Source organism: Labeo rohita, chromosome 13 (genome assembly GCF_022985175.1).
Source record: "Labeo rohita strain BAU-BD-2019 chromosome 13, IGBB_LRoh.1.0, whole genome shotgun sequence".
Taxonomy (NCBI): Eukaryota; Metazoa; Chordata; class Actinopteri; order Cypriniformes; family Cyprinidae; genus Labeo; species Labeo rohita.
In genome coordinates this window covers 5,551,102-5,577,827 of record NC_066881.1, presented here as the reverse complement: position 1 = coordinate 5,577,827, position 26,726 = coordinate 5,551,102, and the positions used below count along the sequence as shown (strand labels likewise).

The following is a 26,726-nucleotide window of genomic DNA, read 5'->3' as shown; positions in this document are numbered from 1 at the left end:
GACTCCTAACAGGAAGTCATGAAAGCTTAGCGCAGCTGTAAGGAATGTCTGACAGCTGCATTTGCACTGCCCTCATATTCTTCTCTGGGTTTACTCGACTCTAAAGTGATTTATATTCTAGATTTCTTCTGTTTAAACAACAGTGTTTACTTATTTCACAGACTGCATTAGACGCTAGCAGCACAGTTTTAGCTAAATGTGTGGGTGTGCGATTTGCTTATATTATCCTGATATATCGCTATATGATAATATATAAACAGTGGCACAAATAAACATTTCGTTTATGGGTCGGTTGCATGAGCAAAACCCCCCAAGCCCGGCAGCTATCAGGGTTATCTTAGCTTGCTAGCTTGCTCCAGCCATTCCTACCAAAACAGAATATTAAAATGAATTTTGCATCGCTATGGTTACAGTTAATCTATGCCGTTCCACTCCACTATGAATGCTGCCTGTTATGAAATCATCTGCTTGCTTTGATAAAGCTTTGCATATTGCACGCACCGGGTGATGTTACTTCCTAGTCCTTAGTCTATGTTGAAAGGTTTGTAATTCAAGTTTCACTAATGTCGGCGAAGATCTGTCTTTAGTAGATTATAAAATGAAATCATTGTACATAATTACAGGATTAATGCCTGATATCATTTGCCCTGGAATTTGGGGGCGTGGTCATATAACCTGATGTCATGGTTGGCTAGTGGGTGACGTGGGCAGGTTTACACTCTGGATCTGGAAGTAATATGGTCCAGGGATATTTTAGCTGTAAATAGCAAAAGTGTTTAGGTCAGGACAGCCAATGAAACAGAGAACCATGAGTCAGGCTCAAAAGGAAGTGATGTCACCTGTTAAAACCACAGCTTGCACAGAGAAAGCGCGTCTGCGTGTCCGACAACCAATAAATGAGCCTGAAAGCCGTCAGACCTTTTTTGGAATTGGTGAATATTTGAAACGAGAGAATGAGTTTAATGCAAACAAATATTGGTAGGTGATGATTTATAGAGTGAGTACTGTCAGTGAGGGATGAAACCAATCAGTCAGCCACCGTTCTGTATATTTTTGGAGGTTATGGCTCTACTGCCAAAAGCTTTGGATGGAAAATTACCAGTAAACATCATAAACAATATGGGATGTTCTGACTAGGTTGGTTGTCTGGTAGTAGTCACTTCATTACATTCACATTGATTTGTTGTTGCAGCAAGTCTCGAGAGCTCTCTGAAGTCAATAAATTATATTAAAAAAATTAAAAATGCACTAAGACCACTAAATTAACTATAGAATGCCGCAGAAATGAGACCTAAAGCCCGGAAACAAACTGAAGGCCTAAAATAAAGTCTGTGGTTAACACAAGCCCAATTTATTTGCACATTTTTTTCTACAGCATAACATTCATGAGTGATACCCCACCTATTTTTTTGAAGTGTCTTGAAAAAGGCTTTTGCTAACAAGTTGCTAAACAGGACTACAGAGGCTGTTGCAAATGTTAAACGTTTTTATATAGGCCTACTGCATTTATACTCTCACTTATGCAGTCTAACTAAAACTTTTCAACTTTTAGATTTGAAGTAAAGATGTTGGAAACTCAGTGGTGTGACACTGAAGTCATATGACTGTGGTGTAATTCTTTTTACTATAATTTTAGCTTTTTAATGTGTCAATTGCATTTAGACTTTTATAGAAGTTGTGTTCATTTATTTTATGAGGTTATTTTATGCAGCAATCTAAAAGCCAATGAAATTTGTGCTTTTTCTTGAAAAAAACCCCCCAAAAAACAAAACAAAAACAGGGTGACGCTAACTTTTGTATTTCCTACAAGAATATGTCATCTATATGGCACTCTGTTGTACTATTTGATGAAACGTAAAGCATCTTATTGCATTCTAATGAAAACATTATGAGGAAATTAAAAAATTTAAAATGTCTTACGAAATCTTGCAAGGTCATTGAAAAGTCAGGAACAAATTCTGCAAAATAAATAGTTTCTATATTTATGCTTATATGTAAATTTGCTATTTTCGAGTAAAATCTAATTAATACTTTTAAAGGTGTTTGTAAACATTTTATATCCTCGTCTTTATTTACACTAGCAGTTAAAAGTTTTGACAGTAAGATTTTTATTTATTTATTGTTTTTTTTAAGTCTCGTCTGCTCACCAAGCCTCCATTTGTTTGATCCAAAGTGCAGCAAAAGCAGAACATTTTGAAATATTATTACTATTTGAAATAACTGTTTTCTGTTTGAGTCTATTTTAAAATGTAATTTATTCCTTTGATTTCAAAGCTGAATTTTTAACATCATTACTCCAGTCACATAATTCTGATTTGCATAATTTGCATAATAAGTCACATAATTCTGATTCTATTTTGAAAACAGCTGAGTAGATTTTTTTCAGGTTTCTTTGATGAATGAAAGGTTGAGTAGAACAGCATTTATCTGAAATAGAAATCTTTTGTAACATTATAGTGTATAATGTTACAGAAGCTTTTTATTTCAGATAAATGCTAATCTTGGATGTTTATATTAATCATAGAATCCTGAAAAAAATGTACTCAACTGTTTTAAATATTGATAATAATAAAACATTTTTCTTGAACAGCAAATCAGCATATTAGAATGATTTCTGAATAATCATGTGACACTGAAGACTGGAGTAATGATGCTGAAAATTTAGCTTTGTTCACAGGAAAAAATTATATTTATTTATATTTTTATAGTGAGTTTAAGTAGGAAAAATATACCACAATATTACTGCTTTTGATGTGTTTTGGATCAAATAAATGCAGGTTTGGTGAGTAGAAGAGACATACTTAAAACAGTAAAATTTTTACTGTCCAAAAACTGTTGACTGGTAATGTATGTGGTGAAAAGCTGTGTAATTGGTAATAGGACTGTACTTTATGCATTAGTAAGGCTCAAAGCCTTTTTAGAAGCTTTTTTCTTTGTAAAAGCTTTGCTTTAAAGAGCAAATAAAATATTTAAACTCAAATCAATATTTTGTCTAATTATTTACTTACGTGGCAAGTAGCCGTGTAATAGCAGGATAGTGTACTTGCATTAATTCCATCCTCCATTTTGCATCAGAGTTTATTCTGTGATAGCAAATGCTAACAATGGCCAGTCATCAATGTGTGTTTAAAGAGTCTAAAATTCTGTTTCGTTTTGCTGTCTTATTTTCTCTTCTGTTTAAACAAGTAGAGGATGAATGATTGTCTTTATTGCTTTTTTCTCTCTGTCTCTCGAACATTTAGTTTGTCAAATGTGGCTATGCCGGATCCAACTTCCCAGAACACATCTTCCCAGCACTGGTGGGCAGGCCCATCATCCGATCCACAGCTAAAGTGGGCAACATTGAGATTAAGGTGAGCTTTACATTCTCACTCTACTTTCTGCCAACTCTGGAGTTTGTTGTGGCATTTTATAATTGACAGTAGATAATACTGTTCATCGATGGGTTCTCATAGTTAATTTGTAAAACTTATTTAGCTTAGTTGTTGTAAAGTAAGCCTTCATTCTCTCCTGTTTGACCCTTTTTACACTTACACTCTTTCCTTCTTTTTCTTCACATGAAGTAGAATAAAAAAAAAATGGTAAGTGCAGACCGACGTGTGTTTTTTGTTTAACACTGATCGCCTGCTGAGGAGAGTGTGTTCCAGTGGTTTTCATATAGTTGCCTATTGAGCTTTGATTTCTTTTGTTTTGTAGAATATCTCATTTAACCAGGGCTGGGTGATATAGCCAGAACAGTGTAATATACAGTTGAGGTCAAAGGTTTACATAGACCTTGCAGATTATTAAATGATTATTATTTTTCCAAAATAAGTGGGATAATACAAAATACATGTTATTTATTTTTTTTTATTTAGTACTGACCTGAATAAGATATTTCACATAAAATACGTTTACATATAGTACATGAGAGAAAATAATAGTTGAATTTATAAAAATGACCCCATTGAAAAGTTTACATACACTTGATTCTTAGTACTGTGTTTTAATGAATGATCCACAGCTGTGTTTTTTTGTTTAGTGATAGTTTTTCATGAGTCCCTTGTTTGTCCTGAAGTTAAACTGTCCACTGTTCTTCAGAAAAATCCTTCTGGTCCCACAGATTCTTTGGTTTTTCAGCGTTTTTGTGTATTTGAACCTTTTCCAACAATGAATGTATGATTTTGAGATCCATATTTTTACACTGAAGACAACTGAGGGACTCATATGCAACTATTACAGGAGGTTCAAACACTCACTGATGCTCCAGAAGGAAACATGATGCATTAAGAGCCAAGGGTGAAAACTTTTGGAATTTGAAGATCAGGTTATGATGTCTTCTGGGAAACATGTAGGCTTCAAATACACAAAAATTCTGAAAATCCAAAGAATTTGTGGGACCTGAAGGATTTTTCAGATGAACAGTGGGCGGTTTAACTGTCCAGGACAAACAAGGGACTCATGAACAACTATCACTAAACAAAAAAACACAACACAGCTGTGGATCATTCAGTATTAAGAATCAAGTGTACGTAAACTTATAAACTATATATTTTTTATAAATTCAACTATTATTTTCTCTTGTGGACAACAACATGCATTTTGTATGATCCCACTTATTTAGGTAAATAATTAACATTTTGCAGATTCTTCAAGGTGTATGTAAACTTTTGACCTCAACTGTATATACAGTATTCAATTCTATTTATGCATTTGGTCTAAAATGGCTTAAAAGGCTTTTTGTCTCAGCTGTAGTAGCAGCTGAATTCAAAATGTTTAATACAAGTAAAATACAACATTAATGTAGTCCACTAAATCAGGGGTCTCCAACCTTTTTTTCCCTCACGGACCGGTTACGGTTTGAAAATATTCTCGCGCACCGGGGGTGGGGGGAGTTGTGTGCTGGGGTATATGGTCATATGTTGAAGTAGATTCGTCTCTTCATTTGTGGTTTAAAACAAAAATATTTCCAATATTGCGACCTAACCGCAAACTGCGTATGTATCTTAAATGCGGGGAGACATGAAAGAGGAATCAACTCGGTATGCTGCGCTGTCTGAAACACGTCTTTATGCTTGTGCGCGCTTTGGGTGTGTGCAAGAACAGAGAGTAAGTAACAAATTGAGTTCTGTTTCGTTTCTTCTTGTGGTTTTAAGTAGCTTGAATGTGTAAATTGGCAAATTAATCTGCAAATCACATGCCGAATGGTGGGGTCTGGACCTGGTTCGTACTATCACGGATCAACTGCGAACCATTTAAGCCCTAATAGATTATATGACAGTTAAGAGCAATCTTTTATTTACTTATTTAACATGAAATCATCAAATTATTACTCCATATCAATTGCATACAACAAAAGTACAGAATAATTAGAACAATCATTTATGCACAATAACTAACAGAGCATCATATCAATGCAAGTTTTCCCCAGAACGTTCTCGCGGTGGTTGGTGACCTCTGCACTAAATGAACTTTATTTATTTATTTACTTATTTATTTATTTATGCATCATGCAATACAATACAATAACATACATATACAGTAATATTTACTTAAAACATATTTTTAATTTATATTTTTAATTGTAAAGCATATATGTAAAATGCAACTGGGAAACAAAACATTTTGAATCGTCTCACTGACCATTTGAGTTAATTCGCACAGAATCAACTCAAATGAAGTTTCTTTTTCTTAAGTTGAAATGTTGGCAAAATATGTTGTTAGTGTTTGAAATATCACCCAGCTCTACTTCTAATCTTAGTATTTCTTGTTCTGTTTGTTTAATGATTTATCTAAATTGCCATGGGGAATGAATCAGACTTTTTCACTAATATTTAGTTTTGTTTTTCGGTCTTGCATAATTTGTTTTCTTACTCCAGCGTTCACCACAGTGCATTGCTCAAAGTGCTCTTACGCTGCACTTTGTCTTCTGTTTTCAAAGCTGCAAATGTCTTTCACAGAACTTGGCGACTTTTCAGATCCCCACCAGACATTATAGCTTAATTTCCTCCTCCTCCATTCCGAAATAGATTTAGCAGAAGTTGGCCTTAAGATGCAGGGAAATGTTGATGTCTCTGCACTTCGTGTAGCTGCCCATCATCCTGTCTGTCTGTTCAGTGTCCTCTGGCCTCTGTAAAGTTTGAGGAACTAGAAGAAAACTAATGAGCCCTAAATAGATTCTGATGTGTCACAAAAGATGCTTTGGTGTTCACAAGACAGAGCTCCTTTTTGAGAAGCCTGCATTTCCCTTCTCAGATAAACAAAATGTTGCTGAAGCCATGCTGTACCCAGGAAGTTAGTCAGACAGATGAAATTTAAGGACAGCAGGGCTCCATTGAAAACACATGGCACTACCAGACACATCCTGTAACCCTGCCAAAGAACACACAGTACTTGTGCACTCTGTGATAATCTGCACAATTAACATCCAATCCTTCATTCAGGGCCTTGCTAGTTATTAGAGTTATTTGCATAATGGTTACCAAAGCATAAACTGAAAGCTGGAATACACTGCACATCTTTTACCCAGATTTTTACTCCAATTTTGCTGTCTGAAGAAGTTGCTGAATGTCAAAGTGAGTCTTCAGATTTCGGGCAGTCAGAGTTGATGGATTTCACAGAAAATCATGTAGTGCATGATAGACAATCATCGCCAATTTTTAGCGTCATGCTATGATTCCATTCAGTCAGAGGAGATCAGACGTTTGATATTTCGAGCCAGTTTTAAAACATATTGTTTTGATTTGTCGTGCATCTCGTAGCAACGAGGTGCATGTTTCTGCATGTTTGTTTTCAGAGCGATTTGTAAGTCCGTTAGTGTGTGATCTTTTCTCTCCATTTACGAAGTTGGCAAGGGTTTGATGCTTAGTGTTTTAAAATCTGTTTAAAATTTAGGGGTTTAAACAAAATCTTGCCTAAACTCACAGATAAAAATCTGAATGAAACAAAATCTAGTTTGCAAAATTGTGTAGCAACAGTGAAACTAATGGTTTGAACTTAGTGACGAAGGGTATTTTTACAACAAAAACAGTAACTACAAAGATAACTATTACAAGTATAATAGCATCCACATCAGCAGATGATAAACATGTTTATTCTAAGAATACTTTGCAGTTTTGTCATCTGTAGCTTTAAATGCAGGAAGTCTTTACATTTAGTTGGATTCTGGTTGGCTGCCAATCATCCACTGGTAAAAAAAAGGTCCAAAAGTGATTTAAATTGTGTTGTTCTTCATTCTGTTGTATACTCATGTAATTAGAACAATTATTAAAACTTTAGAATTATTGATATAATACTGTCTTCAGTGTAAATGGGTCTTAAAGAAGTTCACTTCCAGAACAAAAATGTACAGATAATGTACTCGCCCCTTTGTCATCCAAGATGTTCATGTCTTTCTTTCTTCAGTAGTAAAGAAATTTTGTTTTTTGAGGAAAACATTTCAGGATTTCTCACCTTATAGTGGACTTCAATGGTGCCCCCAAGTTTGAACTTCCCAAATGCAGTTTAAATGCAGCTTCAAAGGGCTTTAAATGATCCCAGCTGAGGAAGAAGAGTATGCTCATCTTGTCTCGTCTCTGCAATGCCTATGCGTAGTCTGTGTAATCCGGGTCAATGCAGTTAGGGTAGGTCAAAAAACTCCCGTCTCGTTTCTTCTTCAACATCAAAATTGTCCTACATCGCTGTTTTTCATTTTGTTTTTGTAAAGGCTGTTTGATGTTCTTTGCATGTTCTCTTTGTAAACACTGGGTCGGTACTTCTGCTGCGATGTAGGATGTTTTTAAAGTTGGGGAAGAAAGCGAGATCAGAGTTTTTTGACATACATTTTTTACATAACTGTATTGACTGTACTGACCCAGAATAAAAAACAGATTTCATGCAGACCTAGAGATGAGCTTTTGAGGTTAAAAGGTATAAATTGTCAAAAATTGTCAATTTGTTTTAAAAACGAAAATGACCAATCATTTAGCTAGATAAGACCCTTCTTTCTTCTTTAGAGCCATTTGAAGCTGCATTTTGGAAGTTCAAACTTGGGAGCACCATTGAAGTCCACTATATAGAGATAATTCCTGAAAATTTTCTCCTCAAGAAACATAATTTCTTACTGACTGAAGAAAGACACAAACATCTTGGATGACAAGGGGGTGAGTACATTATCTGTACATTTTTGTTCTGAAAGTGAATTTCTCCTTTAAAGTCAATGCTAAACCTGTGAGAAAAGAAGCCTGTGAATGAAAATGACTAACACATTGTGCATGGAGGTCTGCTGTTCTGTGCATGCTGGTTCTACTGAACGAGTGCAGCATCTGTCCGTATGCTCATCTCATCCCAGCGGCCGTGTTTACTGTGCTTGAGCTCTCCATGAGCCGTAACAGAGGCTTCCTTGTGCCTCGTACTGTAATGTGGATCAGCTGTGGCAAATCTGGGACGTGAGATTCCCGGTGCCGTGCATCTGTTGTGGAAATGCTGATGCTGGGCTGCCACATTGAAATGTTTTTGGTGGATACTGTATCATTGACCTGGTTTCGTCATCATATGAAGCGAGGTGGTTTTTCTAACTTGTGATCTGTGATTGCTCAGGATCTGATGGTGGGAGATGAAGCGAGTGAACTGCGCTCAATGCTGGAGGTCAACTATCCCATGGAGAACGGCATCGTCAGGAACTGGGATGATATGAAGCACTTATGGGATTACACCTTCGGTCCGGAGAAGCTCAATATCAACTCGCGCAACTGCAAGATCCTCCTCACAGAACCTCCCATGAACCCGACCAAGAACCGTGAGAAGATCATAGAGGTGTGTAGTCAGACCGTTCATGTAAATCACTCTAAAGCACATTTTACCACCTAATCTAAAGAAATGAAATAGGAAATTATACTTTCCATAAAGACCAACGAAGCCTGCCCTACTAAATTTGTATTGTATTGCTATAATTCGTGTTCATAATGGTGAAGTTTCTTATTAATGTAGTGCAAAATCACCTCGTTCAGTGTGAAATCAATCCAGATTCAAAACGTCTCACTGAGTAATTAGTATGACACAAGTTTGGCCTAACCTCCAAATAGTGTGGGCCATTTTAAGGCCACAAACTGTGCATATACACTACCGTTGAAAAGTTTGGGATCTGTAAGGTTTTTTTAAAAAATACTTTTATTCAACAAGGATGCATTTAGTGATTTTTGCATTGTTACAAAACATTTCTATTTTAAATAATTGCTTTTTAACCTATTATATATCAAAGAATCTTGAAAAATCAAAGAATCTTGTATCACGGTTTCTACTAAAATTATTAAGCAGCACAACTGATTTCATCATTGATCCTGATAAATGTTTCTTGAGCACCAAATCAGCATATTAGAATGATTTCTGAAGGATCATGTGATACTAAAGACTGAAGTAATGGTGCTGAAAATTCAGCTTTGATCACAGGAATAAATTACATTTTAAAATATATTCAAATAGAAAAGAGTTATTTTGACTTGTAAAAATATTTGACAGTATTACTGTACTGTATTTTTGATCAAATAAATGCAGCCTTGGTGAGAATAAAACATTGAAAATCTTGCAGAAACATTTAAACCGTACTGTATTTTGCGTTTTTGTCATTGTCACATCAGAAATGGTGTGAAAAAGCCTTTTGTCTAAATTTTTTCAACATTTCAAAAACTTGTGACACTTTAATCCTTATTGTTTAACAGTGTCATTTCTAAATAACGGGTAGACGTTTGTCTTTGATGTTCGAGTGCTGGTTTTATGGGAGGATCTGGAGTCTAGCAGCAGTGCAGTCAGTTCATCAGCATGTATAATTAGCTGCAGCTGTCGGCTCATCCCAGCGCCCATTATTACAGCAGCGAGTAATGCTCTCCACCTACAGCACCATCACCCCCTCCAGAATCATCAGATTCTTTGACTTAAATGACAATCACATGTTTAAACTCTATAGTATGTAAAAGGGGTGGCGGGTATGAATAATTCTGACAATGAATAAGAGTGTTAAATACATTAAATGTAATTATTTATTTAAGTTCAACCCCAAAATGTTTAAATATTACATTTCAATGCTGTAATGCCTACTTGTGGATATTCCAGTGGTTTAAGTACTTTATAAATGAAAGGTCCTTCTTATTTAATTATTTTCTGTTTTCATTACTTTGATGCAAACCAAAAACAAATGCATTTGGCATTACTGGAAAAACAGCTGCTTCCTTTTAACTCTTCAGTTGAGACCAGCAACTCTGAAAGAACAAAGAATTATTACATTATCCAGCTTATTTTTAAAGTAAGAGCAGGGGCGTTTGTAACTTAAGTGTAGGAGGCTTCCAGTTATTTTTAGTTGTACAAAAACAGTCTGTTATGCTGCTTAATGTTGCAAACTGGTATTTGTTATCATATTATATTAGTGGTTTGTAGCTCAGATAGCTTCTAGTTATTTAGCTGTAGTGAAGTATTAATGAGGTTTTGCACATTTAGAGGAAATACATCACTTATGGCTCGTTCCTTGTTAGCTCAACCAGAGGTCCCCTGCTCAATTATTATTTTTTTTTATTATTTTGCTTTTTTTTTATTATTTTGCTATTATTTTGCTGGGGAGCACAATGGCAATTTTCACCTGAGATTTAGAGCCAAATTACAGGGGGTTAAAAATGACTTCAGAAAGATGGCAGCATCATAATGTTATTCTTAAACAGAGATTAGAAGGTCTGTTAGTAAATTCTAAGTAGGGAAACAGCACTTTTCAATTTTTTTTTTTCTCCAAAGTTTTTAGGCCTGTAACCCAAAAATTATTAAAGATATTTTAATGACCTTTTAGATGTTGGCCCTTAACAAACTTTCCTTTAGGCATCTTCATTTTTAAGGCCATATGTGGTTCGGTTCCAGAGATATTGGAATTTCAATATGGCTCCAGTGGTAAATTGCACACATTTTCAATAGTCAAAAACCAAATGTGGGTCAATTTGTAAAAATATGAGACCCATAAAAAAAAAAAAGATGTGAAGAACAAATAATGTTCAAACTAGAGATGTATCTCGTTTCCTTCTTTCTAAACTGCATTGAACATACCTGTCTGAGTGCTGCAAGTATTCTTTTTCCAAAGTTTGCGTGTCTATAACTCAAGAAGTATTAAAGATATTGCAATATAATTTTAGATTCTAGTTCCTAATAAACTTTTCTTACAAGGCCTTAGATCGTTTAGTCCCAGAGATATAGGGGTCTCAATAAGGCTTCATTTTCAGATTGAACATTACCCATTTTCAGTGATTGTAAACCAAATGTTTATCAATAGTACTTGAGTTATAGGCATGCAAACTTTGGAAAAAGAATATTTATGGCACTCAGGTATGCAGTTGTTTTGACAGAAGGAAATAAGACACATCTCTAGTGTCAACATTATTTGTTCTTCAAACAATATTTTTGCAAAGTGACCCACATTTGGTTTCTGACCACTGTAAATGTGTACAATTTAATGATTTATACCTGGAACCATATTGAAATTCCAATATCTCTGGAACCGAATCATATAGGGCCTTAAAAATGAAGATGCCAAAAGGGAAGTTTGTATATCTAGAAGGGCATTATGGTGTCTCTAATACTTTTTGAGTTACAGGCCTGAAAACTTTGGAGAAAAAAACTTGAAAAGTGCTGTTTCCCTATTTATGAATGGTCATCATTTAAACACAATGCAACAAAGATTGCTAAAATCAACTGATTTTATTAACAGAACTACCAATCTCTTTGTAAAAATAACATAATAATGCTGCCATCTTTCTGAAGTCATTTTTAACCCTCCTATAATTTGGCTCTGAATCTCAGGTGAAAATTGCCATTTTGACCCCCCTCTACACAATAGTAAATTACTCAATAAATATTCACCCATGACATTTAATATTTTGGCTTTCATTATTACACGTTTATCTTTCTTTAGAAAAAAATATTAGTGAAATTAAAAATTTGAGCCAGAGAGGTTTCTGAAATTTGGTTGACTTGACACGGAATGGCCCTTATGCGTTGAAACTGGATAAATAGTTATTTGACGATGTTGTAAAATAGCTGATATACAGTACATACATCTGTGATGAGCAACAGAGCTTTTTAGAGAAAGGGAAGTCTTTTGGAACTGGGGTAATAAGGGTCTGGTGTTATTATAGTGATATTTCTAAAAGTTTCCAAAGTTGGTTTGTATTTGTGTTTGTCCCACTGTCCTTTAGGTCATGTTTGAGACATACCAATTTGCAGGTGTTTACATCGCCATCCAGGCTGTTCTGACGCTTTATGCCCAAGGTGAGTTATCCTGTTCAACTTAAGCATGTTGATTTGGCAAACATTTGTTTGTACCTAGTACGTCAACTATCAGTGTGGAGCTTATTTCAGACATTGTATCAATATTTGTCTGTTGCGCTACACCCAGGCCTGTTGACAGGGGTAGTGGTGGATTCAGGCGATGGAGTCACCCACATTTGTCCTGTGTACGAGGGCTTCTCTCTGCCCCATCTTACAAGGAGACTGGACATCGCGGGACGAGACATTACACGCTATCTCATTAAGGTATGCAGTATTTTTGAATTGTGAAGTGTTTGACATGTTTTGACTTCCTTATTTGACACGCAGACGTACAGTTGCAGTCAAAATTATTCAACGACCTTGAACTACAATGCGTTTTACTGCAGAGAACAACATGAGAACAATTCAACAAAGGCATCAGTAAACCATTAGAGAAAATTTATTAAAACACATTTGAGTGATTTTGATAATGTAATATTAATGAATCATGATAAAATTCAAATTGGCTCTAAACATTCATGTTCAAAATTATTCAACCCCTAAAAGTCACATTTTGTGCAGAATCATTTGTTCTTTTAAACCACCAGTAAATGCTGCCTGTAAGCACTTAGAAGCTTCTGTCACCTCTCTACTACAGTCTTGGTTAATTTCTCGCCTGAAAAACTTTCAGATCACCGGTAATTGTGTTTTGATTAGGGCTGTCAAACGATTAATCATGATTAATCGCATACAAAATAAAAGTTTGCCTAATATATGTGTGTTTACTGTGTGTAATTATGATGTATATACAGTATCTCACAAAAGTGAGTACACCCCTCACATTTCAGCAATCATTTTAGTATATCTCCTCAAGGGACAATACTGTTGAAATGAAACGTGGATATATTTTAGAGTAGTCAATGTGCAGCTTGTATAGCAGTGTGTATTTACTGTGCCCTGAAAATAACTCAACATACAGCCATTATTGTCAAAATAGCTGGCAACAAAAGTGAGTACAAAAGTGATAACAGCACTGTGTCATTTAACCATGCAAAGCCACATGTCCTATTCATCATGTCCATCTTTTTGTCTGCTTGACAGGACCATACAAAGTTGCGTATCTTGTATTAGAGCAGTTAAAAATTGGTGCTTTGAGTACAGTTCTCTCATACTGACCACTGGATGTTCAACAAGGCACCTCATGTCAAAGAACTCTCTGAAGAATTGAGAATTAGAATGGTTGCTCTCCACAGAGATGGCCTAGGCTATAAGAGGTTCAGTAACAACCTGAAACAATTACAGTGCAGTGGTCAGGGTCATACAGAGGTTTTCCAAGACAGGTTCTATTCGGAATAGGCCTCGCAAGGGTCGATTAACGAAGTTGAGTGCTTGTTCTGTGCGTCTGGTGCAGAACCTGGCTTCAAAAAATAGCTGCATGAGTGTTGCCAGCATTGCTTTAGAGGTTGCAAAAGTAGACGGTCTGCTTGTCAGTGCTCAGACCATACGCTGCACACTACAAGAAGTCGGTTTGCATTGGCGTCATCCAAGAAGGAAGCCTCTTCTGAAGCTGGCTTACAAGAAAACCCGCAAACAGTTTGCTGAAGACAGCCTGTCCAAGAGCATGAATTACTGCAACCATGTCCTATGGTCTGATGAGACTAAGATTAACTTGTTTGGCTCAGATGGTGTCCAGCATGTGTGGTGATGCCCTGGTGAGGAGTACCAAGAAAATTGTGTCTCTCCTACAGTCAAGCATGGTGGTGGTAGCATCATGGTCTGGGGCTGCATGAGTGCTGCTGGTACTGGGGAGCTGCGGTTCATTGAGGGAAACATGGGTTCCATTATGTACTGTACATTTCTGAAGCAGAACATGATGCCTTGCCTTCAGAAACTGGGCTGAACAGCAGTTTTCCAACATGATAATGACCCCAAACACCACCAAGATGACAAATGCCTTGCTGAGGAAGGTGCAGGTGAAGGTGATCTGACCTGAACCCTAATGAGCACCTATGGGGCATCCTCAAGTGGAAGGTGGAGAAGCACCATGTGTCTAACATCCAGCAGCTCCATGATGTCATTATAGAGGATTTGAAGAGAATCCCAGCAACAACCTGTGCAGCTCTGGCAAATTTCATGCCCAGAATGATTAGGGCAGTGCTAGATAACAATGGTTTGACACAAAATATTGACACTTTGGACACAGTTTTGATAAGTTCACTTAGGGTGTACTCACTTTTGTTGCCAGCTGTTTTGACAGTATTAGATGTTATTTTTAGGGGACAGTAAATATACATTGACTACTCAAATATATCCAAGTTTCGTTTCTATAGTATTGTGCCTTGAGAAGATATACTAAAATGATTGCTGAAATGTGAGGTGTGTACTCACTTTTCTAAGATGCTGTATAAATACAAACACATTCATGTATATATTAAAAAAATATTTGAAAGTGTATGTATTTATTATATTTTTATGTAATTTATATATATATAAATATATAAATACTACATAAATAACATATTTCTCTTAAATATACAAATGAATGTGTTTGTATTTATATATACATAATAATTAGACACCGTACACACACATATATTAGGCAAACTCAAACTTTATTTTGTATGCAATTAATTGCTATTAATAATTTGACAGCCCTAGTTTTAACACAATTTTGTTCCCTACCTTAAAAATAAGTGACTTAAAAACAGTTAAATAAGGGTTGAATGATTATGACATAGCTGTGCTATTAAAAAATCCTATTATTTAAAAACATTACATAATATATTAACATTATCACTTTTAATATGCCAGTAAACAGTTTCAGATGCAATTTTTATAAACTACCGGATCTTCAGAAAAGCTTTTATTTCTAAAGTACTGCGGTCTCTGGGGGGGTTGAATAATTTTGATTGCAACTTATGTATCTTTATGTGTTATGGCTTATGAATATAAGTCAGCACATTGATTAATCAACACATGATTAAAAAAAACGTGACTTATATTCCATACAATATATTAAATGTTTTTTCTGTTCTGTTAAACAGTTGCTCTTGCTGCGAGGATACGCCTTCAACCACTCTGCAGACTTTGAGACGGTACGCATGATGAAGGAGAAGCTCTGCTACGTGGGATACAACATCGAGCAGGAGCAGAAGCTTGCTCTGGAGACCACCGTATTGGTGGAGTCCTACACGGTCAGTTTTATGTGACACTAGGGGGAATTTCACGAACCGTTTTAACACAAGCGTGCGTTCTAAAAAGGTGTTAACGGCCTGCAGGGTGAAAGTATCCTTCTCGCTGTTCGAAAGTTACAGTTCAGATGTTACAGTATGTGAGGCAGAGGTTTTTCTGGCTGGGATTTTTAGTATGTGGTTTCACAGATTTCCCGCTGGGATGCGTAAGTGTTCTGCGTTTCCATGGTGATATGCTCTTTGGATTGGATTTAGCAGCAGGGAAATTCTTCAGTCTACACTTTGACATCCTGTCTGTAAGACGCCACACTCTGCTGGATTCTGATTGGCTGCTGGAAGTGTGATAAAGCCGAGCGGCCTCAAGGGGGCAGCGGTCGCTGACAAGTCGTTCAGAGTTTTACACGTCGCACACACAGTGCAAAGTTCCTTCTTTACTTTGCGTTTGTAGGCATGGGTGTGGTGTTTCTTTTGAGTTCGTTTCTAAGCCTTTTCTTTTCAAAAAAGACTCAAACAAGCAAGTTTTGAAACAAGTAAGTCTGTGTGGCTGTGTTACTTGCTTAACCAGCATGTAACATCATTTCCTGCATGGCCACAGTCCTTCCCCAGCTGGGAAGCTCTGCATTTCCGACCTCTGGACACTCCTCAATGGGCTCTTTATATACTCCCACACACCCGACGCCATTTTCTCATTAGTCATCCGGGTTATGCTCGGCTGTGGGTTACCCTTCAGACCTGAGACTTTGCTCGGTTCAGCCTGTCTAACAGGAACATCTCATGATCAAGGTCAATTTGAAGTTGTCAAGCATGTGATAAGAAACCAGACAAATGTTGACATGAGGTGTGGTTATATACCACAGTATTTATCAGCCTGGTTGCTTATCATAAATTGTAAATACTTGTTCACCTTGAGACTGGAGACAGTTTAATAATGCAAGTCACAAATCACTTTTAAAAGAAAGAATTGCCTAATTCAGCTAGGATGCAATACATAAATCAGATGTGAAAGTAAAGCAATTTATTGTATTTCAAAAGAGTTTCTATTTCGAATAAGTGAGGTTGTTTTTTTTATTTATTATTATTTTTTTTTAATCAAATCACCTTTATTTATATACCGCCTTTAACAATACAGAATTGTGACAAGGCGGCTGTACAGTATTAAATAGGAAATAGTACATCAACAATGCAAAAGGCAACAGTAAACACTCAATTTTCAGGTAAAGGTAGTTAATCAAATACAACAAAATAAAATACAATATTGTGTGAAGATAAAGTGAAGATAAAGTGTCCCCAACTAAGCAAGCCAGAGGCGACAGCGGCAAGGAACCAAAACTCCATCGGTGACAAATGGAGAAAAAAACCTTGGGAGAAACCAGGCTCAGTCGGGGGGGCCATTTTAATAGCAAATCCTAAAAAATATACCACACTTTCCACAACAATTTTAAGAAGCACAACTGATTTCAACTTTGATAATCATAAATGTTTCTTGATCAGCAAACCAGCATATTAGAATGAGTTCTAAAGGATTATTTGACACTGAAGACTGGAAAAATGATGCTGAAAATTCAGCTTTGCATCCCAGGAATAAATGACATTTTAAAATATAATTAAATGAAAAGCAGTTATTTTAACTGGTAATAATATTTATCAGTATTACTCTTCCTTTACTGTATTTTTGATCAAATAAATGTGCATAAGGGACTCCATAAGGGAGCATTTTTATTTGTATTTTATTAAAAAAAAAAAAAAAAAAAAAAAAAAAAAAAAAAAAAAAAAAAAAAACATGCAATTTTGGAGCTGGGGGGTGAAAACTTTTTTAATTTGAAGATCAGGGTAAATTTAACTTATTTTGTCTTCTGGGAAACATGCAAGTATCTTCTGTAGCCTCTGAAGGTCAGTACTAAATGAACAAAAAATATGATATTTAGGCAAAATAAAAAAAAATGTACACATCTTTATTCTTTTCAAAAGTTTTCACCCCCGGCTCTTAATGCATTGTGTTTCCTTCTGGAGCATCAGTGAGTGTTTGAACCTTCTGTAATAGTTGCATATGAGTCCCTCAGTTGTCCTCAGTGTGAAAAGATGGATCTCAAAATCATACAGTCATTGTTGAAAAGGGTTCAAATACACAAAAGTGCTGAAAAACGAAATAATTTTTGGGATCTGATGGATTTTTCTGAAGAACAGCAGGCAGTTTAACTGTTCAGGACAAACAAGGAACTCAAAAACTATCACTAAATAAAAAAACAAAACATCATTCAGGTAAAAACACAGAATTAAGAATCAAGTGTATGGGTCATTTTTATAAACTCAACTTATTTTCTCTTGTGAACTGTATGTAAACATCTTTTATGTGAAATATCTTATTCAGGTCAGTACTAAATAAAAAATAACATGCATTTTGTATGATCCCTCTTATTTCGGTAAAATAATGAACATTTAGCAGATTCTGCAAGGTGTATGTAAACTTTTGACTTCAGCTGTATGAATTCTAACGCTGACTTTGCAGAATTTAATACTCAATTTAATTTGAAGACGCAGAAAATAGGGGTGGACTGGAAAGTCTAATAGCGTCTTTAGGAAAGTAGTCATTTTATATCTTTAGCAAAAGCATAACATATATATTGTGAATTTTTAATGTATTGGCAACCCTATTTAAATCATATTTATTAATTGGCAGGGTGACTGATTTAAAGCCTTAAATGTTTTTATACTCTTTGTTCTCCAGCTCCCTGATGGCAGAGTTATTAAGGTAGGAGGTGAGCGGTTTGAGGCCCCAGAAGCTCTGTTCCAGCCTCACCTCATTAACGTGGAAGGGGTCGGAGTGGCTGAACTTCTCTTCAACACCATTCAAGCTGCAGACATTGACACCAGGTGAGCTCTAGTTCCACATCTACTTCCTCCAGTATACACTACACAGTTATGTCTCATTATGTGACACTAACATAAACAAACCATCATCCAAAGATCATCTTGTCATTTCAGTAACTTCACCCTTCACCCCTCCAGTATCAGTGAATCTCACTGTGTGTTTTATCTGTGCTTCCCTTCTCTCTCTCTCTTCCTCAGGGCTGAGTTCTATAAACACATTGTTCTGTCAGGAGGATCCACTATGTACCCTGGTCTGCCCTCTCGACTAGAGAGGGAACTTAAACAGCTTTATCTAGAGCGGGTACTGAAGGGTGACGTTGACAAGCTCTCGGTAAGTTTTCCATTTCTGCGCACGTGTAAACGTGTCATCCAGCAGACAAAAATAATCCAGCTGCATTTAAGTTTTAAAGAGAGAGTTCATTTAAAAATGAAAATTCTGTCATTAATTACTCACCCTCAAGTCCTTCCAAAACTGTAAGACCTTCGTTCATCTTCAGAACACAAATTAGGATATTTTTGATGAAATCCGAGAGCTTTTGAGTAACTGGTGCATGAGGTTGAACCACTAATGTCACATGGACTATTTGTAATGATGTCCTTACTACCTTTCCTGTCCTTGAATATGGTAGTTGCGTTGCTGTTTACGCAGGGTCTTAAAGCTCTTGGATTTCTTTCAAAATATCTTAATTTGTGTTCTAAGATGAACAAAGGTCTTAAAGGTTTGGTACGACATAAAGGCGAGCAATTAATGCCAGAATTTTCATTTTTTGGGTGAACTATGCCTTTAATGTTTTTACAAGTCGAGCTGTGTGATAGACTGATTATTCACAATGATTTAGCAACACTGTGAAAGTGCCAAAAAGTCAATGTTTATATCATTGTAAGGATGGTTTACTTATAGTTGACTGTAGTTTAAAAAAAAAAAAAAAAAGTTAGAAAAAAGTGTGTATTTTTGTTGAGTGTTATATTTGATACGACAGGCTTTTATGGTTCATATAATTTTCTTAGGAGGCGAAGAACACCTCAGTTTTATACAGAGACTTAAATTGAGCAAAATATTAAATTTAGTGGAGTTGCTGATATTTATATGGCCAAAAATGAAAGTAAGAACTTCTCATAGCTTGTCATGTAAATCTATAAGATATTTATAGCAGAGTACTTGCATCTCTCTGTATCTGAATGTTATGTCATTGTAAGATTTTTAAATGTTTAGTTTTATGATTAAATCTCAGTTTTATTGTGGGGTAGAACATATAATGCAATGCAATGCAATGAACAAATAAACGCTCCTCAATAGCCTGAAGATCATCTTTGATACCCAAATTTTAAAATGATTTTTTATTATTTTTTAAAAAGTAAGTAATGTATTAATGGATAATCAAGCAAACCTACGTGTCTTCAGTCTAGTAAATGTTCAAAGTGAAATATTTTATATAATTTTTTGTAAGAATTATTTACGATTTTAGTAGGATTTTTAAAATTAACTCAATAATTTTAACAACACTACATTTTAAAAACACAAGCAAGTAATATAGCCACACTTTTACTGAAAATAACACAATTAAACTGGACATAAAATAAAATAATATTAAATATATTGTTTTTATTTAGATTTATGCAACAGAATCAGACATAAATTTTATATTTTTGGCTCATATTTTTATTGTGGGGCAAAACATGTAATGCAATGCACTATGAAACAATGAAATGAACAAATTAACGTTCCTCAAAGGCCTGAAGATCATATTTGATACTCAAATTTTAAAATGATTTTTTATTATTTTTTAAAAGTAATGTATAATGTATGGATTATCAAGTAATATCAAGTTTCTTCAGTCCAGTAAAATTTTCATGGTGAAAAATCACTAACAATATAAACAGGGATGCACCAAAATTAAAATTCTAGACCGAAACTGAAAATTCTGGATCCACTTGGCTAAAAACTGAAACCGAAAATGCTTTGTAAGAATTATTTACTATTTTAGTAAATAATATAAAGTTATTTTGGAAGATTTTTTAAATTAACTCATTTTAACAACACTAAATTTTAAAAACACACGCCAGTAAAATAACCACACTTTTACTGAAAATAACATAATACAGCTGGACATAAAATAAAATAATATTAAATATGAATATATTATTTTTATTTAGATTTATGCAACAGAATCAGATATAACTTTTATATTTTCAGCTCATATTTTTATTGTGAGGCAAAACATACAATGAAATTAACAAATAAATGTTTCTGAAAAGCCTGAAGATCATATTTGATACTCAGTTTTTTTAAATAATTTTTTATTATTTTTTTAAAAATGTAAGTAATTTTGTATGATTTTTTTTTTTTTAACTCAATTTTAATGACACTAATGACACTAAATTCAATAAAATAACCACACTTTTACTAAAAAAAAAACACAATAAAACACACAATAAAATTGGACATAAAATAAAATAATATTAAATATCAATATATTATTTTTATTTAGTTTTACACAACAGAATCAGATATAACTGTTACATTTTCGGCTGAAATGGCATTTTCAGTTTTCGTCCGAAAGAGAAAAACAGCCAAAAATTCGGTGCATCCCTAAATATAAAGGTTATTCTTACATTTACTCTGTTAAAGTCAGTAAAGATTCACAGCAAAAAGACATGTGAACCTCGCAGGATGTTTAAAATTATAAAATGCCTTTTACTTACTAAAAAAAGTGTACGCTTATCAGTCAGATGACAGTTTTTAGCAGCATTTTGATTGTGTTGATGTTTTAGGGCTTTGAAATTTCTTATCAAATATGAAACAACAGTCTTTAAAGGGTTTTTCTGGGACAGATGAAAGTATTTAGACTTCAAAAACACACAGATGTGTCGTAATGCCTCCTGTGCACCAGCAGGTGGGGCTGCATCACCTGCTCCTGTGTCCATACCGCTAAACGGCCTCAGTTACACACAACGCCCCAGACTGCCCAACTAAGCTCCATCTCATTTAAAACCTGGCCATTGGCCTGGAAAAGCATTTTGGGGAGCCTCAGAGTGGGCCGCATGTCGGGCCACTATATATAGATGATCAATTACAGATGGCATGCCCGATACGGTCGAGCGGCGTGTCTGTCTGCTTATCCCCGAACTGTGTTTAAGGCAAATTAAAAAGCAATCGACTTGACACGAAGGCCTCCATGAGACCCTTTCAGCCACCTGTTTATAGCCCGTTCAGAGAGCGGATGAACGCAGAACACAGGCTCCGCGTACGCCGTACACCTCATTATTCTCCCATTTGGGTTTGCCGCTCGATTCCCAACCGGACAGTGTGTGCTTTTTATGTGTATTAAAGAGATCCATTGAAAGCGTTTTCTGGTATGTGGGTCAGTCAGTGTCCGTTCTGTTCCACTCCCCTGAAAATCTGGTCACGCTGTCTATTTAATACCCCCATAGAAATTCAAGATCCGGATCGAGGACCCTCCCCGCCGCAAGCACATGGTGTTTCTGGGTGGGGCGGTGCTGGCTGACATCATGAAAGACAAGGACAACTTCTGGCTGACGCGGGAGGAGTATCAGGAAAAGGGCGTGCGCGTTCTGGAGAAGCTCGGCGTCACCGTCAGATAAACACGGATGCGCTTCTCGGAAAAACGCGTCCCACGACCCCTGCATCTGTTAATGCGTCTATTTTACGTCACCCATCTCTTTTGTTCAGCCTGCTCTGCCACTGAATCTTGTCATCAGGTGCGGATTTATGGGTTTGGATTATGAAGGGGACTGCTGGTTTTGTGTTGGGTTGTGTTTGCTTCTCTGTCACTGCGCTGACATATGTTTGTGTGCTGTCGGCACAGCGTTAGCGGCGATCGGGTCATTCCTGCTTTGCAGTACATTTTCTTTTCCCCTTCATATATAAATATCATTTTAATATATTATAATATATTCTATAAATGTAAAAGTTTGTGGTCGCTAATATATATATATATATATATATACATATACATATACATTTTTTTTTTTTTTTAAAGAAATCTTTTCTGCTCTCCAAGGCTGCAATTATTTGATGAAAAATACAGTAAAAACATTGTGAAATAGTAATACAATTTAAATAAAAAAATATATATAAAAAATAAAAATATATATACATATATATGTATATGTATATGTATGTATGTGTATATATATATATATATATATATATGATTTTTTATAATTCTTTTGCAAAACTGAATTTTCAGCATCATTACTCCAGTCTTCAGTGTCACATGATCCTTCAGAATCAGCATATTATGCTCATGAATATTTCTTATTATCATCCATGTTGTGGAAACTGTGATCATTTTTCCAGGATTTATTTGAAATAATAGAATGTTTTACTGTCTTTACTGTCACTTTAGGTCAATTTACAGTAGTCAACATTTGAAGTGGATCAAAAAAAGTTCATCAAAGTTGTCCTAAAACAAGAACAGGTATTCAGGTATTACAAATTTAATGAAAGGTTTTGATCCACTTCAAATGTTAAATACTGTAGTCCTATAATCCTATACATAAGTATTCATTTATTTCAAAAAAAAAAAAAAAAAAAAGATATTGACCAATCTTACAAACTTTTAAATGGTAGTATATAATTTAAATGACAAATTATAAATGTATATCTTGAATACAATTTAAAACTCAGGTTTTAAAGATGAAAATCATATTAATTTTATTTTTTGTAGTTTCACGATTAAGTATTGTATTAATTTTATTAAGAAATAGTTGTTTTTTTTTTTACACTTTTTTTACACTACCAGTCAAACGTTTTTGAACCGTAAGGTTTTTTTTTTTATTAAGCATTCTTTTCTGCTCACCAAACATGCATTTATTTGATCCAAAATACAGCAAAAGCAGTAATATTGTGAAATATTTTTACTATGTAAAATAGCTGCTTTCTATTTGAATGTTTTAAAATTTCTGTGATTTCAAAGTTGATTTTTTTTTCAGTATCATTATTCCAGTCTTCAGTGTAACATGATCCTTCAGAAATCATTCTAATATGCTGATTTGCTGTTCAATATTTAAAACAGTTGAGTACATTTTTTCAGGATTCTTTAATAAATAGAAAGATTCAAAAATCAGCATTTATCTGAAATAACAAGCTTTTTTTAGTATAAATTATAAAAATTAATACTTAAATAGTTTAGCAAGGATGATTTAAATTGATCAAAAGTGATGGTAAAGATGCATAATGCTACAAAAGATTTCTATTTCAGATAAATGCTGTTCCGAGCACCAAATCATTTGACTGTGGAGTACTGATGCTAAAAATTCAGCATTTAATCACGGGAATAAATTGCATTTTAAAATATATTCAAATAGAAAACAGTTATTTTAAATAGTAACAATATTTCAAAATCTAATGAATACAGGCTTGCTGAGCAGAAGAGACTTCTTTAAAAAACATTAAAAATCTTACTGTTCAAAAACTTTTGACTGGTAGTGTATTTTTTAATTGTTTTAAAGTAATTCACATTATCTGCTGAACTAACAGAACGCAAGGACATGACATCAAAACAGCACAAGCATCTTTACATATTAGTAATTAATTTCATAAATTCTGTGATGTTTTGTAATTTGTGACTTGTGTCACCCTGAATCATTTCAAATATTTGAATTACAGAAAATTACAGAAATCATAATCACACATATCCAATGAATTATAAAACAATTACTTTGAGTCTCAATCCCTTTCTGAGCAATGTCTAACTTTAGCTCTTTCCTTCCGACCTGTCAGGCAGGTTATTTACTTCCTGCCATTAGTCTAAATAATTAATTTTTAATGAATGAAGTTTAAGTGTCTGGAATGACACAGTACTGCATGACAGAAATGACCCAGTCGGTGCCGAGCAGTATTTAACACCAAAGCTCACAAACACTTATGACAGGCACCGTCATCACTTCTGTATTACTGCTAAGACTATTATAAGCTGTAATGAATCCTCGCCGCACCCCGTTCGTGACAGGATGCGTTGTAGCGTATGTCAGTCCGGTGACAGAGACACAAACGCGTTTTCATCAGTGCGTAATGTAAGGGCAGAAACAAAAAACATTTTTCCTTTCCAGAGGAAATTGCTGTTCTCTGCCAGCGTTACGACAACTGAAACTGAGCAACCAAAACTTATTATGGTTATTTTGATTCCAGTGTGGTCATGGAGCTTTAGCCCATTTGGTCCCGTTTCCCTGTTAGCGTGTCATGTGCTTGTCCAGAATAACAAGAGGGGCTCGCGTTACTCATAAGTGGTTTTTTTTAGAGTTTGGATGGAGAGTCTGTGGGATTTTTACTAATGTATTTATCAAGCAGGCCAGGTCTGCCTTTGGAAATTGTTCAACATACAGTTTCAACAGCTACAACTGAAGTTTTATGTTGCTCATATATATATATATATACATATATATACTTCAAAGAAGATGGGATTTGTTTGAATTCTGTTAGTCCATTTGTTATTGTAATTATTGCTGTTGTTTTTTTACTTTTTATTAATTTTCTCTTGCAGTGCTGTGTCTGGCATAGAATAAAATAATAATAATAAACAACCTTCTGCAATATCAGTCAGACAGTTTCTTTTATTTGACTAAATCAATGATGCTATTTCTGTGTAAATGAGGTTAGAAAGTATTGTTATAGTACATAACAAATACATTGATAATTGCGTGTTCTGCCTTTTTTGTCTCATGCCTATATTGGAGACATTATATATTTGTCCGCTATTATTTTAAATACATTTTATCAAGTGCCAAGCACAATATTATATAAGTGGAGCTTTTTTCTCTCTTTTGGATCACAGCATAACTGCCGAATGATGGTTTAAATAAAGAATGTGATTTATACATATATATACATTTGCTGTGATTGTTCTTTTTTTATTATCCCAGTCCATACTTGATTCCAAAAAGAGGACAGGTTAACTTTCTGTAAATGTTTTACCACATTTCCGGTGATCAAACATTTGCCGTAGCCGCCAATGAGCGTTTGGGATTGTCACATGATTGTGAGGAGGGCATCACAATGGTGTTCTTATCTTGAAGTATGACTGAGATCACTGTAATTGTTGATCGTGATAACCAAGGTAGTTAACTATTGTCAAGTGTTCAAAGCTTTTCAAAGTGTATATGGCCTGAAAAAGCACCTTCCTGATTACTTTATGGCATCTGAGATACTTTGATAAGATTTCCAAGTGGTGCTTGCACTCTTAAACATAAAGGTGCTTCACGATGCCATAGAAGAACCTTTTTGTCTAAATGGTTCCATGAAGAACCTTTAACGTCTGAAGAACCTTTCTGTTTCATAAAAGATTCTTTGTGGCGAAAGAAGGTTCTTCAGATTATAAAAAGGTAAGAAAGAGATGGTTCTTTAAGCCTGAATGACCTAGAACATTTTCAGAGCACCTGACACGCCTGCACTTATTCTATTCTAGCAGTCAGCATCAAGTGCTATATATCATTGTAAACAGGGGAACTTGAAGTTTCAGTCTAGCTAATTTAAAGTCCCAATTTTCCTTTTGTCTTTTCTAAGAATTAATGAATATCCGAAGTTTCAAGAAAAATCGCAAGCAACAGAGGTTTTTTACTGTGTACTCAAACAGAAACTCCTGATGTTTGGATTTTTTTTTTTTCTTTAGAAAGTTGTATTTAGGTGTTTTACACTTCCAAATAAAATTTTGTCTACATATAACATTCCCAAGCAAGTTACAGACATTTATTGTAATATTGTTATAGGCAATATTTTTTGAAAAGCAGATCTATTTAGTTTACTGACAATATAAATGTGTTCAAAAATGTTTAGAAAGTGAGTTTTTTCAACAACAAACACAAACAGTGCAGTAAGTAGTGAAAACAAAAAAATGGTCCTGTGCAAAAAAAATATACAAACAGTGCAAATAATTCACAAACTACACACAAATGAGAGAAAAATATACAGAGTGCAACAAAAAAAAGTGAAAATGATCTTTATAAACTATGTAAGAATAATTTACATAATATAACAGCCAGATGGATCAACCTGCTGGCTGTATTTCGCGTTTAAAGGGGTGCTTTTATGCTTTTTCACTTTTTGAATTTTGGTCAGTGTGTGGTGTGTGTCTTTGAGCTTAAAAAAGATCTACAAAGTTACAAATCTCAAAGTCCACTCTAAAGGGAGATATTTAGTTTTTAAAAAATCTCTTTCCAAGAACTACAACGAACACTCCTTTGGACTACAACGTTTGTTTTCCCTTATGCAATTATGTCACAATAGGTCTATTAGAATATCATTAAAATAAATCCTGCCCACGGAAATTCGAATTGTTGGAGGGAGGGTAGGGACGAGGTGCCTTGCGGGGAACTGCTTTAACGAACCACAGCGCAGGGGGTATAAACACAAGCATTGACTAGAGTGGCCGCTTCAGAGTTGTAACGTGCCACAGACCTGTGCTGTACAGGGGG

General features: G+C 35.0%; 1 protein-coding gene across 1 annotated transcript in view; it reads left to right on the top strand.

The window, feature by feature from the left end:
- The window catches only part of actr2b (actin related protein 2b), a 25,374-nt gene extending 235 nt beyond the window's left edge, over positions 1-25,139 (top strand). The window contains exons 2-9 of the mRNA XM_051125502.1: positions 3,243-3,353; positions 8,557-8,772; positions 12,183-12,255; positions 12,383-12,519; positions 15,279-15,428; positions 18,151-18,296; positions 18,492-18,624; positions 21,726-25,139. Of these exons, the coding sequence (XP_050981459.1) occupies positions 3,243-3,353; positions 8,557-8,772; positions 12,183-12,255; positions 12,383-12,519; positions 15,279-15,428; positions 18,151-18,296; positions 18,492-18,624; positions 21,726-21,896 (1,137 nt within the window). The 3' untranslated portion in view covers positions 21,897-25,139. The remainder of the gene's footprint in view (positions 1-3,242; positions 3,354-8,556; positions 8,773-12,182; positions 12,256-12,382; positions 12,520-15,278; positions 15,429-18,150; positions 18,297-18,491; positions 18,625-21,725) is intronic.
- Positions 25,140-26,726: the final 1,587 nt, after the last annotated feature.